The sequence below is a fragment of the Acomys minous genome, assembly GCF_964271855.1.
Source record: "Acomys minous genome assembly, chromosome: 11".
Classification (NCBI taxonomy): Eukaryota; Metazoa; Chordata; class Mammalia; order Rodentia; family Muridae; genus Acomys; species Acomys minous.
The window spans coordinates 116661943-116676876 of NC_140492.1; the positions used below are offsets into that span (position 1 = coordinate 116661943).

General features: G+C 46.0%; 1 protein-coding gene across 1 annotated transcript in view; it reads left to right on the forward strand.

Moving 5' to 3' along the window:
- Positions 1-14934, forward strand: part of CCL28 (C-C motif chemokine ligand 28) — a 46512-nt gene that overhangs the window by 13097 nt on the left and 18481 nt on the right. Inside the window, exons 2-3 of the mRNA XM_084800702.1 lie at positions 8568-9025; positions 9118-9222. Of these exons, the coding sequence (XP_084656828.1) occupies positions 9159-9222 (64 nt within the window). The 5' untranslated portion in view covers positions 8568-9025; positions 9118-9158. The remainder of the gene's footprint in view (positions 1-8567; positions 9026-9117; positions 9223-14934) is intronic.

A 14934-nucleotide genomic window follows, 5' to 3' on the forward strand; every position in this document is an offset into this window, starting at 1 on the left:
ACGACTTTTTTCTTTTTAAATCCATACTTTTAAAAATATGTCATACATTAGAATTTAATGCTTCTGCCAGGCGCAGTGGCGCATTACTGTGATCCCAGCACTCGGGAGGCAGAGGCAGGTGGGTCGCTGTGCATCCGAGGCCAGCCTGGTCTACAAAGCGAGTCCAGGACAGCTAAAGCTACACAGAGAAACCTTGTCTTGAAAAACAAACAAACAAACAAAAAAAGAGAAAATAATGCTTCTACTTTGTCCTTGTGTACTCAGGCACCTGCTGTTTCAAAACCAGTCACTGAAGGGCCAGCCTCCTTCCCTGATGGCAAACACTAATTCACTGCCGTGTACACCAGGCTAGCTGTATTAAGTTCATACAAGCACTGCCCGTTCCAGACTGTGCCTCAGTCCTTTCCTGATTTTAGTTAGAGTCTACAAGGTATTTTAACAACCGCTCACTCCTAATTTGCTTTTCTTTCTACTAGCTGTTAGTATCCTTGTGCCCTCTGCTTCCAGGCTTGTTGACTGACTCGATGCAAGACGCTTGACTCCAGTACCCCGGTGTTGTAATAAAATAGAGCATGGTGACATCGAGATGAATTCAGATTATCCGGGGATCTGGAAAACATGAATGCTAAAAACAGCAACGACATAAAGTATTCCTGCCGGTCAGGCAACCCTAGTGTTAACCAGGAATTCCGGCACGAGGGAAATTCCCTTCTTACTGCTCTAGGTTCAAACTTCGTCCCTGTGATTAGCCCTGAATGCTTCCCTGTTTGCTTTGGTGTTTTATAATCCCCTTCACACACTTCATTGGAGCGTAAACCATGAAACTCAGCTCAAAAGCTGCCCTAGCTGGGGAAGGCCAGGCATTGTATCTAGAGAACACCGTTTTCTGAAATACCGCACGCAGTACCTCACCTTTGCCCCTGCCCCTGATGATTCAATCTATAAGCCCATAATCTCCCTATAATACACACTTTGTTTTTTACTATAATATAGGAAAATAATCCCTGAGGAGAAATGAATTCTAAAAGATTATTACCAGCAAATAGCAAATGTTCAGAAGAGGCCAAGGGTAGCGATGGAAACACCATTCAGACCCACTGCTGTGGTTTTTCTCAAGCACCCAAGACCTGCTCACTTCAACTACTCAGATTATTATCTGCTCAACAAACGTTATGCACCCATTATTTGCAGAGCACTGATCTAGGCACTGGGTACAGCGAGGGACATGTTAACCCACTGCCCCCCCTGAGTTCAGCCTATTGGAGGAGAGAGGTTGCATGTATGTGTACATGTTGTATGTATGTGTGTGTGTTCACATGTACAGTACAGACGTGAATGGAGTCAGATGACTACCTTGGGTGTTAGCCCTCCACACCTCCCTAGCCCTAGAAAATTCCCCTTTCAAAGAATTTATTTAAGGAAATGTTGAAATGAGTGGACACCTCACTGCTATAACCATAACAAGCTTTACTGGAGAGAAGAGTAGGGTTCAGAGAGTGATAAAGCACTTACCTGGCATGCTCAGGGCTGTGAGTTTGATTTCCAGCAACAATTTGTTTGTTTGTTTTGTTTTTCAAGACAAAGTTTCTCTGTGCAGCTCTGGCTGTTCTGGAACTCTCTCTGTGTAGACCAGGCTGGCCTTGACCTCACAAAGATCTGCATGCCTCTGCCTCTCAAATAATGGCATTAAAGGCATGTGCCATCATGCCCTGCTAAAAATTATTTCAACAATAATACACACTAGAAAGAGAACACAATCAAACTATTTGGATATTTAACAGTTAAAATAATCAAAAAAATAACACAAAAGTGTGCCTTTTGGTCCAGTGTGCTGGTGTCAACCTGTAATCCCAGTACTTTGGAGATGAGCCTGGATGATCAGGAGTTCAAGGACACCCTTAGCTACTTAGCCAGTTCAAGACCAGCGTGCTTTACATGAGAGATGGCTTGGTAGTTAAGAACATGTACTGCTTTTACAGAAAACTGGAGTTCCATTTCCAGGCACCTGTATTTACACATGCATACAACACACACACAGACACACACACACACACACACACATACACACACACACAAAATAAATAAACAAATCTCTTTTCCATTAATTTACTTAATCACTTTACAGCTTGATCCCAGACCCCTCCCTTCTCTCCTCCCAGTCCCATCCTCACACCCTCCTTCCCCATTCCCCTTGTCCTCAGAGAAGAGGAGGCCCTCCTTGGGTACCAACCCATCCTGCACATCAAGTCACATCAGGACTAAGCGATATCCTGTCCCACTGAGGCCAGACAAGGCAGCCCAGCTAGGGAAAAAGGATCCAAAGGCAGACAACAGAATCACTGACACCCTCTACTCCCAATTTTAGGGGACCCACATGAAGACCAAGCTGCACATCTGTTACATATGTGTATGGGGCCTAGGTAAATAAGCAAATCTTTAAAGAACAACAACAACAACAACAAAACCCTCAAAAAACAAACAACAATCAACAGAGCTATGACAATATTGTAAAACCATTGAAAGGTAAAAATACTACAGAAAAGGCCTTAGAGAATTATTCCTGACCTGTTAACAGAAAAAGATAATCACAAAACAAGAGGTTCTCTCTTTCTGTATAAACACACATACCAATTAGAAAGATATATAACCAAACATTGAAAAAAAATTACAACTGATTGGTTTTTGTTTAAAGGCAATGGTATTATATAGTAGTTGTAGGCGGGGTAGCTGGTTAGTAAATTCTTGCATATCTTTCTAAAATACAAATGTTGTTGTAAACACATATTTGTATGTTACAAAGAATGTGTATTTTTAAAGCGAGAACAATTTTCTGAAAATATAAGATGGAGTTACCAAAGCAGAGCTGCCTGAGGGAGGCAAAGCTAACAAAGGCTAGCCATCCCCTGCTGTCAAGGGCCAACCTGGAAGCCATGAAAGCAGGTTGCATGGCTGAGGGCGAGGAGTAGGGAGAGTAGTAAGGACCAGAGATGTGCCTAGAAGAAAGAACAGGTGGTCCAGATGGCATGGGAGAGATTGGGAAGACTGTCCAGATAAAAGTAACGAGAATATCCGGGTGTTGGTCGTGCACCACCTTTAATCCCAGCACTCGGGAGGCAGAGGCAGGTGGATCACTGTGAGTTCGAGGCCAGCCTGGTCTGCAAAGCGACTCCAGGACCGCCAAGGCTAACACGGAGAGACCCTGTCTTGAAAAAAAAAAAGCAACAAGAACAGAATTTTTTTAAAAAAGCAGCAGCAAGTACAGAGTACAGGGCTGCTGTGCACAGCTGTAGGATTTCTACACTGCACAGAGCGATACCTGTTGAGGGAAAAGTCTTGGTAGAAATGCAGTCTGGGTTTTGCTTGCCAAGTTATACATGTTAGTCACATCTGCCCAAAGGAACAGGTTCTCTTCCATCTCCCCCGTGTCATTAATAAAGGGAAAGAGGCTTTTTGGATTTGCAAATGCCTTCTGGACTACTATTTACGGAGGGGGGAGGGGGCCTTGTTCCTGTATGTGTGTGTGTGTGTGTGAGTGTGTGAGTGTGTGTGTGTATGTGTGTGTGTATGTGTGTGTGTATGTGTGTGTGTATGAGTGTGTGTGTGAGTGTGTGAGTGTGTGTGTGTGTGTGTGTGTGTGTGTGTGTGTGTGTGTGTGTTGGTCAGAGGACAACCACAAATGTCTGTCTTCGCTTTTCACTTTCTTTGAGATCAGGGTGTTTCTTTTGTTGTGCAGTCTAGCTGTCCCTCACTCAAGCTTCTGGGGATTCCCCCATCTCCCCACAGGAACACTGGGATCACAGACGTACACTGCCGTGCCCAGCTTTACATAGGTTCTAGGGATTTGAACTCAAGTCTTTATGCCTCACCCACTGAGCCAGCTCCCCAGCCCTGTATGTCCACTCGTTGCAAGCCCCGACCATGCAAGTCCTTGAGCCTTGACTTACAGACAAGCAATTCTAACAGTGTCTCCTGAGGATAGGAAAGCCGTGCCCTGTCCTCTGAGGATCATATCAAAGTGTGTGATCTGCTTTTTATAATAAGAGCTGCCATTACAAGCTTCTGGGAAAATGCGAAATGTGCAGTGTGGGTGTGAGTTTGCTGTCCAGCAGTGCTTCTCAAACAGAGCAAGCACAAAGATTCGGACCAGTAAGTGATTGTTGCAAACCTCCAAGCTCAGCACTCGGGAGGCAGAGGCAGGCGGAGCTCTGTGAGTTCGAGGCCAGCCTGGTCTACAAAGTGACTCCAGGACAGCCAAGGCTACACAGAGAGACCCTGCCTCAAAAAAGCAAACAACAACAAAACCAAAAACCAAAAACCCTCCAAGCTCAATGTTCAGCACTAAGGACAGGTGGCTCTAAAACACAATAGCTCTGTTTTATCAAATGCTAACACTAGACAAGCTTTAAGAATCACGCCTCAGAGCCAGCTGGCTCCTGGGCCAGGAGAAACGCCTCTGTCCGGTGTGCCCGAAGCTTCTGGTGGCATCACCACACAGCTGTGGCTTGTGGAGCTGCCTTCCTTCCTGCTGACAGTGGCCACGCCTCCTTTGCTCCCCAGTTGTCTCCAGCCTCCATTGTCTCACATAAAGCAGACTCTTCTTCAGCATTTATTCCAGGAAGACATGGCTAGAATGATTGTAAGGATGAATGTGCCAACAAGTTGAGGGGTTTTTGTTTGTTTGTTTTGTGTTTTGTCGTTGTTGTTGTTTTTCGAGACAGGGTTTCTCTGTGTAGCCTTGGCTGTCCTGGACTTGCTTTGTAGACCAGGCTGGCCTCGAACTTACAGCGATCCGCCTGCCTCTGCCTCCAGAGTGCTGGGATTAAACGTGTGCGCCACCACGCCCAGCTAGATATTTGTTTTTACTGTGTACCTTCTTACATGTTCCAAGCTTTCTACAGTGGGTACAACATAACATAATATGAATATAATAACAAACTTATATTCTGCTAAGTAACTCAGTAGCCTGTCATAAGTATTAGGAGCCTAGTTTTTAATGGGGCCCTGCTGTGTTTAAACACACCCATTTCATTGTGTCAGGAACATTCAAATCTTCTCTGCTGGCGTTTTTGAAATGCACAGTTAATTTTTGTCAGTCATAGTTAACTGTTTGTGCTTCAGCTCATCAACTGTTATTCCTCCCGCCTGCCAGCCCCCCCCCTCCATCCTGCTCCCAAGCCTCCCCGGAGACTGTTTCCCTACTGTGGGTTTCCACAGCCGACTTCCAACCACAAGGAGAGCTCTTGGCATTTGCCTTCCTGTCCCTGACTTTCTTCTAGTGCTTTATAAAATCTTAGTGGTTTTATGGTGCCGTTGCTTCGTTATCTCATGTTAATAAATTGTGAAACTGAGTTAATGTGATACATGTGACTCTGCTAACTACAATGCAAATGTTTATTTTTTAAGTTTAATAAAATGCCATTAAAGGTTTAAATAAAGACTTAATAGCTTACTATTTCAACTTCGTTAGATTCAAACTTAAAAAAAAAGAGAGAGAGAATAATTTAATTCTCCTTCCCATCCATCCCTGTCACCTCACTTCCCTTTACACTATTTGGATTTTCCTGGTAAAGAAATAAAGTCTCTGAAAGTTTACAGCTGAAGCTTTTTAGCCTAAAGGAAGCTTCACAGTGGGAAGCACAAAGCTCACATAATTTTAGGTTTCTATCTCTCTGCCCTCCGGCTGCATCCTAGGCCCGAAAGGCACACAATTAATCCCCAGTCTTCTTGTTTGCAGTTTCCGTCAGGTAATGAAAACTGCTTCTGGAGCCACTTGCTATGGGTCTGGCTGGAATCTGAGCATCCTCCCTAGGGCTGTGATTATAGCCTTGGTCCCCAGGTTGGTGATGTTAGGATGTGATGGAACCTTAGAATGGTACTCTATTGAGGGTGTGCCCTCCCAGAGGATTGTGGGATGCCAGCCTCTTCCTGCCTGGTCTCCTGTTTAGTGCTGCAAGCTCTTAGACACACACAGAGACGGAGGCATCTCTGTTGTGTTTTTGACACAGCTAAGCTCTAAGATGAGGATAGTGTGCTCTTGAACCTCCCAAAGCTGTGAGCTAAATAAAGAAACCTTTCGTCTTTATAAGCCGACTGTGTTGGGCGTGCACTGTAGTAACAAGCCCTACTGATACATGGAATTTCATGGTCTTTCTGAGTTAACACTGGCCCATGTGCAGGGGTGCCTAGCCTTTTGGCATTGCAACTTGACGTTGTCATCTACAAATGTATTGGGCCACATTTATAGCTGTCGTGGGCCGCACGTGGCCTCCTGGACACAGGCTGGGCTTACTGCATGAGGACTTCATCACATATAACCCACAGCCAGGCCTTAGACCATATTTTTTCCTTGACAAAGCCCCATGATTTGTTTTTTTCCCTTCACCTTAACACAAACCACACTCTAACCCAGTTTTTCTCTCACCTGTGTCTTGATTCAGAAGGATGTGGGCTCGTTGGGTGTGTGTGTGTGTGTGTGTGTGTGTGTGTGTGTGTGTGTGTAGATTCCTGCTAACGAACGTCAGGATCATGCTGTAACAGGAGGATGACAGCGACCCCTGCCCCAGCGTTGTAGTTCTCATCACAGTCAGTTCCTCTCAGTCCTACATGCTGTGCAAAGGGTCTTCTAGTGCTCCAGCCAAGCATCATCTCACTCTAGTGCCCTGAGGAAGAAGTGTAAGAGAGAAAGTGCTTAAAAAAACAAAACCCTCACAAACATCCCTGTACTTTGCAATCCCCAGAACCTGCCTTGGGCCTGCTTCCTGACAGGGACACAGTGGCCTTTTCTAGCAGAAGCTACACGCACAATGACAGAGCAAACAAGGGTCCATACGAAGGTCTATAACCCCCAGATCATCAAAATCAGTGTCTCATCAATCCTCTGTAACGTCCGCATAACTTTTTGTCCTGTTCAACTGAAAACCACTCATACTGCCCCGCAGTGCCCTTCCCTTCATCTGAGCAGAGCCTTTTCTCACACTGGAAGGCCACCCTCAGGCGGGGATTTTAGGGACCAGGCAGCCTGGTGAACGTTAGTGTGTGCGCGAGTTTGCAAATCCGTACACAACAGGTCCTGGCCAATTTCCCCGGCTCCCGTTCTATTATAAATGTAGCTCTTGAAGGTAAAATTATAGGTTGGCAACTGGGGACAATTTGGACTCAGAGTTCCGAGCCCTCTGTAGCAGCAGTGTGCTCACTTGATCCATATTACGGCAATGACAGAACATCTAAGGCTGTACAACTCTAAGGAACAGAAACATTTTCCATCATAGTTCTGAAGACCGAGAGGCGCCCACTAAGGGTGTTAGCAAGCTAAGTCTCTCTCTCCAAGACAGAACCCATTTCTGCATCCTTCACACAGCAGAGAAACGGAAGAGACACAGCCCACTTCTGCAGGCCCTCTCAGTTGGGGTGTAGCTAAGCACCTCATAGCTAAGCACCTCCCCAACAATGCTGTGCTCAGAGATAGAGTTTCAACATTAACTTGGGAGAGAGTCCTAGGAGGACACCATTGAGGTAATCTAGAAAATAAAAAAGAGGTCAGGTGTGATGGCACACCTGTAATCCCAGCACTTGGGAGGCAGAGGCAGGGGCACTTACAAATTCCAGGGCCTGGCTTGCAGGCTGACTGGCTTGAGACAGGGACTGTCTCAAAACAAACCAAAGAGATGGATGAAAATATTTTTTAAGACTATATTTTAAGTAAGCCATGATATCTAATGAGACTTTAAAGGTTTTTTGTACAATTTGGTGTATATATCTCTAAATTACACCTGAGACCACACTGCAGGCATTCAGGGGGCCACCTGGCTAGAGGGAGCAAGGCATAACATTGGACGGCACTGTTATTTTCAGAGAAGTTAGGACAATGCCTGGTGTCGCTCGGAGGGAGAGACAGTTAGAATCCAGCCATGGGGGAGCAAGCCAGGGATGGCACACGCCTTTAATCCCAGCACTTGGGAGGCAGAGGCAGGGGGATCACTGTGAGTTTGAGGCCAGCCTGGTCTACAAAGCGAGTCCAGGACAGCCAAAGCTACATAGAGAAACCCTGTCTCAAAAAAACCAGAAGGGGAAAAAAACAAAAAACAACAACAACAACAAACAAAACAGAATCCAGCCATCGGCTCCTACACAATGGATTTACTCAGGAGGCTGAAGGGCATGGCAGCAAGGTTGGCCTAGAACAGGGCTCCTTACCCTGCCGTGAGCCTTCCCACAGTCACTGCCCTCGGCCTGACTGACCTCTCTCTCAAATAAACCCAAATCCGACTGCACAGCAAGCCTTTTGTGAATGTTCTATCTTTCTCTGCAGATAATTTTTGTGACTTATCACCCTCATCCACAGAAACTCCCTGTTTCAAGCCCTTAAATTTTCTTTTCTTTTAAAGCGGGGCGTTGCGGCACACACATTTAATCCTAGCACTCGGGAGGCAATGGCAGGCAGAGCTGTGTGAGTTCAAGGCCAGCCTAGTCTACAAAGAGAGTCCAGGACAGCAGGGTTACTACACAGAGTAAACCTGTCTCAGAAAAACAAACTAACAAACAAATTCTTTTTTTTTTTTTTTTTTTAGCAATGACTCTCAAAGACCTGCCCATCAAAATCGTCCACAAAGCTTCTGTGAAATTCAAATGACACTCCTACCCTAGGACTCTGGTGTACAGATAGAGGTTGGCAAATATACCCATGTAGACTGCTATTTTGTTTTATTTTTTGTTTTTGTTTTTCGAGACAGGATCTCTGTGTTAGCCTTGGCTGTCCTGGAACTCACTTTGTAGAGCAGGCTGGCCTTGAACTCACAGCGGCCCGCCTGCCTCTGCCTTCCGAGTACTGGGATTAAAGGTTTGTGCCACCAAGCCCCGGTTAGACTGCTATATTTTTAATGGTTTCCAAATGGTTCTGATGAACACTACCAACTCGTAAAGACCTCAGCAGCAGGCACATGGCCACTGGTGCTCTCCAGTCCCCGGCAATGTGAACACACATCAGGATGAGGATTAACTGCCAGGCTGGAACATGGTGTTAAGAAAGGTAAGAACCTCCCAGGGCGGGGCCACCTGGCCGGCTTAATGCAGTTACTCGGCACCCAAGGACACCTTTAGATTCACTTCCTGCTCCCACAGGCTCACCCCAGTCCTTGCCAGACTCAGTGGGTCAGGCGGGAATGCAGCAAGCAGGACTTACCCTCGTGGCTGTGGCTGTGTGTATGGCTCTTCGAACCTCAGAAGGTGAGTCGGGGACCCCAGTCACCTGGGGCTCTAGGGAAGGGTGGAGCGATGCGCCTAAGTTGGGGCTGGAAGGAGTGAGCTGGGAGAGATTCCTGTCTTTGGGTGAGACTTTTCCATCGCTCTCTGGTCATGTGGTGAACAGCACAGGTTCAAGATCGGGGGTGTTGGAAGGAACCCATTACCCCGGGAATGCTAGTCCGCTACCTGGGGACGAGCCCTTTATGCAGGTGCCACTTTCTGGTGACAGAATACTAGTTTTTCCCAGCTAGAAGCTCGGTTATCTGTTCTCCATCTAAACTCCCCAAACAGCAAACTTCCTTAATGTGTGTGTGTATGAATCTGTATGCACATGTGTATGCAAATCTGCGTCTGCATGTGTGTGTGTCAGTTTGTGTACATTTTTTTTCCCTAGAGGATAAAAAAGTCCAGCATTGGCAGGTAAGCTGCAGGTTTCATTAGCAGGCAGCCTTGTGGTACCAAGCTTCATCCAGCCCTTAGAAAGGGAGGCCTGATCAGAGTTTGAGCCATACAGAGTGCCGAGGAGAACTTAGCTTGTGCATCTGTAGTGACTATGTATGCTGAGCTCATGCCTGCATTTGGACTGAAAGCAGCCTACCCCTGTAGCACTCACTACACTGCACGCAAGAAACCGTCCTCTACCGCTAAACTACACAGTCTCACTCAGCAGCCCTGGATGGCCTAGAACATACCCCCGTCTCCTGGGCTAGCCTCGAACTCACAACAGTCCTTCTGGTTCAGGCCAAGTGCTCAGATGCTAGGCATGAGCCACCACACCCTGCTAGCACTTAACTAACGGACGAAGTATGTAAGTTAGTGAACTATGACACTAACATTGGCTGTAGGAAGTTTAAGTAGAAAGTCCTCCTGAAGACAGATTATAGACTACTAATTCCCTAAAGGGTAAAAAAGAAGGAAGCCCTCAACCTATAGAAAGTTATGAATGATGCGTTTTTCCAGTCATCTTTTCTTACGTCGCATCCTAAACGGACTTGAGTCCAAAGAAAAGGTGGAATATAAAGTTGGTCTGGTCTGCTTTTTACAGAGCCAGGCATGCTGGTGCACACGTTTAATCCTAGAACTCAGGAGGCAGAGGCAGGTGGATCGCTGTGAGTTTGAGGCCAGCCTGGTCTACAGAGTGAGTCCAGGACAGCCAAGGCTACACAGAGAAACCCTGTCTCAAAAAAACCAAAAAATAAAATAAATAAATAAATAAATACACAACCCAACATTTCTAAACAAATTTCACACACACACACGGATTCACAGCTTCTCTTTACAGTGAGAGTTTAAGGCTAAGGGCACATTTAGCTGACCTAGCACACACATGACCCTGGGTTCAAGTCCCTGTCCAGAAAAAAACATCAGACCTAGCAATGGTGGCTCTTTATGCTGGCTTCACACAGATGGCTTCAAAGGTGGCAGGAGACCTGCTTCTGCCCTTCTCCTCCGGCTGGCTGCATCTTATTGACTGTGTGCTTCCTGTCAGTATTTACTCAAGGACTTTGGTGTAGTCCATCCAAGTACTGGGCTTAAGTGAATCAGGAAAGGAGAAATTTGGCTCCTCCTTCATTTCTACCAATCTAATCTAACGAGATAAGGAAGGGAGCTTTTCGCTTTGTTGTATAACGTCTCTTCAGAGAAATTCACCATTGTGCCTGCCTGCAGTACTTTCAAAGCCTCTCAAATGTACTGGCTCAGGCTTAACACCCAGGGTCTACAACTCTACCAGATAACTTTTTTTTTCATGCAGTGCTTTGAAATGCAGGTGAGGCCTCCCTTCCAGCTGTCCCTCCTACAGGAGAAGGGCAGGGTAGGGATTGGGGGGTGAAGGTGGGGAGAATGAGGGAGGCTCTGCCTTGCAGCACCAACCCTCACAGGGGCTGAGTCCTGGTAGAGACGGGCACATCTAGCGATGACAATCAGAGAGCCGAGAGCTGCAGTGTGTGGCTCAGAGTCAGGGCCTTACTGGAAGGTGTTTGGAAGAGGAAAACCCACATTGTCTGACAAGCCCCAAGTTCTGCCATTTAAAATAAGTGATGCCGTGTGTGTGTGTGTGTGTGTGTGTGTGTGTGTGTTGGAGTGGACAGACGGGTCAGTAGTTCAGAGCAGTGGGGGCACACACACACAATGCAGGGAAGCACACATAAAATAATCTTTTAAATGGACGCCTTCAATCTCAGCACCCAGGAGGCAGAGGCAGGTGGATCTCTGTGAGTTCAAAGCCAGTGTAGTCTACAGGAATAGCCAGGACTACACAAAGAATCCTTGTCTTGAGAAACCAAAATAACAGTTACCATGATCATAATAAAAATCTAAAAATAATAAGTGATACTGAGTGAAACTTCGTGGAGGTGTGGCTGAAGAACAGTTACGGCACTGAGAGGGCCTGACGCCAATTCTTCCTCAGTAAATTTCCGTTTACTGAAGGACAAGGGTGTTCTGTGGTAGCACGAAGTGTTCTGGGTCCAATCGCTACATCCAGGGTGGAAAGCCAAACGGAGAGGAAGACACGGAAGTGCAGGAAGATGACGGATGGCCTTGGCAGCTGCAGCAGACCCAAGGAAGGGACAAGGAAGTGGCCTGTGCCAATTTGAAACCGAGAAACACGTTTTGTTCTTTTAGGGACAATGCTTTTCCATTATCTTAATGGTATCTTAAACTACTCTTCAATAATTGACATTCCCAAAAGGCTCCAAATTAATCAGGCAGCAGGTGACTTGATCCATGACCAAAACCCTGGACTCTATCCAGAGGCAGAGCACACCCTGTATCTGCCAATGTGGATGTCTGCCATCCAGTGCCCCTGAACCAGATTAGTTAACCCACAATCTAGGACTAGACTCAATTAACTGTTTTTTTAACTGTATTACATTTTAATCTGTGTTTAGCAGGGGTACCATGGAACCAAGTGGAGGCCAGAAGAAAGTGTGTAAGACTCAGTTCTCTCTTTCTATCATGTGAGTCCTGGTGCTTAAACTCCAGCCAACTTTGGCAGCAAGTGCCTTTACTTGGCCACCTCACGGGCCCCAGGCTGTTCTAACTGTACTTTGACTCGGGTTCTCTTGATATTCAAAAGATAGAGGTTATGGAGATTTTTCTCTACAGCCGCAGGTGCCTAGTTATCTGTGGGCAGCCTACTTTCTCACAGCCGTCAAGATGGCTCCTGAATTGCACAGATACTTGTTAGGCACTTGATGCTAAAAGCACAAAAACAACAACAACAACAAAACCAATCTTATCATGTAGGGGAGGAATTACCAATATATGTTTGTGTTTGTAAAGTTTCTTTTCCATTTCATCAGTGGTTCCTGACAGGGCTGACATATCGGCCCAAGAACCTGTTTCCCATCAATTTCTTTTCTTTTTAGTAATTAAAGTTTATTTATTACCTATACAGTGCCTGCAGGCTGCATTATGGATTGTTGTGAGCCACCATGTGGTTGCTGGGATATGAACTCAGGACCTTTGGAAGAACAGACAGTGCTCTTAACCTCTGAGCCACCTCTCCAGCTCCTCTCCCCCCCCCCCCTTCAATTTCTTATAGGTCATGCCTGAAGTTAAAATACGTTTGTGCAGCTGGGTGCGGTGGCACATGCCTGTGATCCCAGCACTCTGGGAGGAAAGGCAGGAGGATCTCTGTGAGCGAGTCCAGGACAGCCAAAGCTACACAGAGAAACCCTGTCTCAAAAAACAAACAAACAAAAAAGGTTTGTGTATTCTCTCAATCCTAGATCATCAGTGAAGTGTTGTATTTTGGTTCCTAAAGCAGTTGTATCTATACTGTAGCTACAGGTATTTTTTAAAACATTCTTTTCTGATTAAGGAAACAGTGTGATACAATGGCAGCCTTTTTCAACAGCAATAATGTGTGGGAAACACCTCTTTATTCTCAGCATTGACTTTTTTTGGTTTGGTTTTTTTTCGATACAGAGTTTCTCTGTGTAACAGCCCTGGCTGTCCTGGAACTCATTTTGTAGACCAGGCTGGCCTCGAACTTGCAGAGATCCACCTGCCTCTGCCTCCCGAGTGCCGAGAGTAATTATCGTACTGTTACTTCATGGATTAACAAAATCGGGTATAATTGTGCAATTATAAATCACTTCTACTATACAGTGGGAAAATGTTCAAAATGTAAAAACCCAACTACAAAGCCAAGGTGATTTCAGTATGCTGGCGTTAATAAGGTTTGGCTGAAAAATAAAATCACTATTGTGAACAGAGAACGTCACCCTTGGTGGAGGTGGCTTGAGTGTGGGTCTGATGCATGTCCTGCCAGGTAGGGTGACAAGTGCTTCCTCCTCACCTGTTTGTTTGAACCTCGATGATGTGACTTGGCCCCTCCTGAGTGTGAAGGCACTGCGATGGATGCTCAATAGGTTCTTTTCTGATTGGCCAGGGATGATGAAGACAATACCGCACCTGCCAGCCTCACTAGCATTACCATGGAGCCAGAGTCCAGTGCTCTCCTAAGATGCTCTTCTTCTGGAAAACCAGGGCATGGTGGTTAAAAGGTCTGGCGAGTTCATGGATCCTGGGGAAGCACCTGTTGGGCTTTCCCAGGGGGTCTATGAAACCCAGTTTGAGAATTGCTGATGTACTGGGATGTATGACCTTTCAACTCCAGGAACTAGGGACATTACTTAGTCTCTCTAAGATCATTTCTTTTCTATAAAACAGTATTTCTCTTGCTTAATTATTCTCAGGACTAAGTGAGATCATGTGTGCTGTGTTTGGCACAGAGCTAGCAATCAGCAACCTGTAGTGTTGTGGAGGTCAGAGGACAACTCTGTGGAGTAGGTGTTTTGGGTTGTTTGTTTGTTTTTGTTTTTGTTTTGTTTTTCCTTCCACCATCATGTGGGTTTCAGGGATTGAACACGGGTTGTCAGAATTGTACAGCAAGCTCTTCAGTCATTGAGGCACCTCACTGGCCCCTCTTTTAGAAGTCAATTGTGAATAAGTGAGACTGGGATGCAATTCAGTGGTATCACACATGCTTAGCACACAGGAGGCCCTGGGTTCCAACACCTAAAATAGATAAAATAACCAATGGCAAATACACATCTTGGTACGGACCACAGGCCATTCACTGCTCCACATTAGCTTCTTGGTGTGTTTCCAGTCACTGTTTACTGTCTAAGCACTAAGATGTAGAAACTCTTCATAACAACTCTGTGACACAGCAGGTGCAGTTACCATAGTCATAGCACCTGCTCCATAATACAGACGCACTGAAACAGGAATAGGCCTGAGAGTAACCCACCCGGAGTCAGCTGGAAAGTGACAGGCAGGATGTAAACCCAGTAACTCCTCTCCAGGTGTTTAAGAACTAACTGGTTTATCTGGACACCTCTAAGGTACAAAATAACCGAAGCCCCTTGCACTCTCTAGAGTTTGCTCTGCAAGTGACACATCTTGACAGCGGGTAAGGGGACTTCCCAGCCCCTCCTTATTCTTCCAAGCATTTCACAGTTCCGGAAGTATGCATTTCATCTGGGCACTGCAGCTTTATGCATCACAAACTGATTCGTCTGTCTGCCTGCTCAGTAACAGCTGTGGGCATCCTATGTGACATGGTCCCACGACCCTGACACTCATTAGATGCGCGCGTATGTTTCTAGCTAGCGTTCCTAGGCTGATTCTGTTGGTGTCTTAAAACACTCCGACCAAAAGCTGCTGGGGGAGGAAAGGATT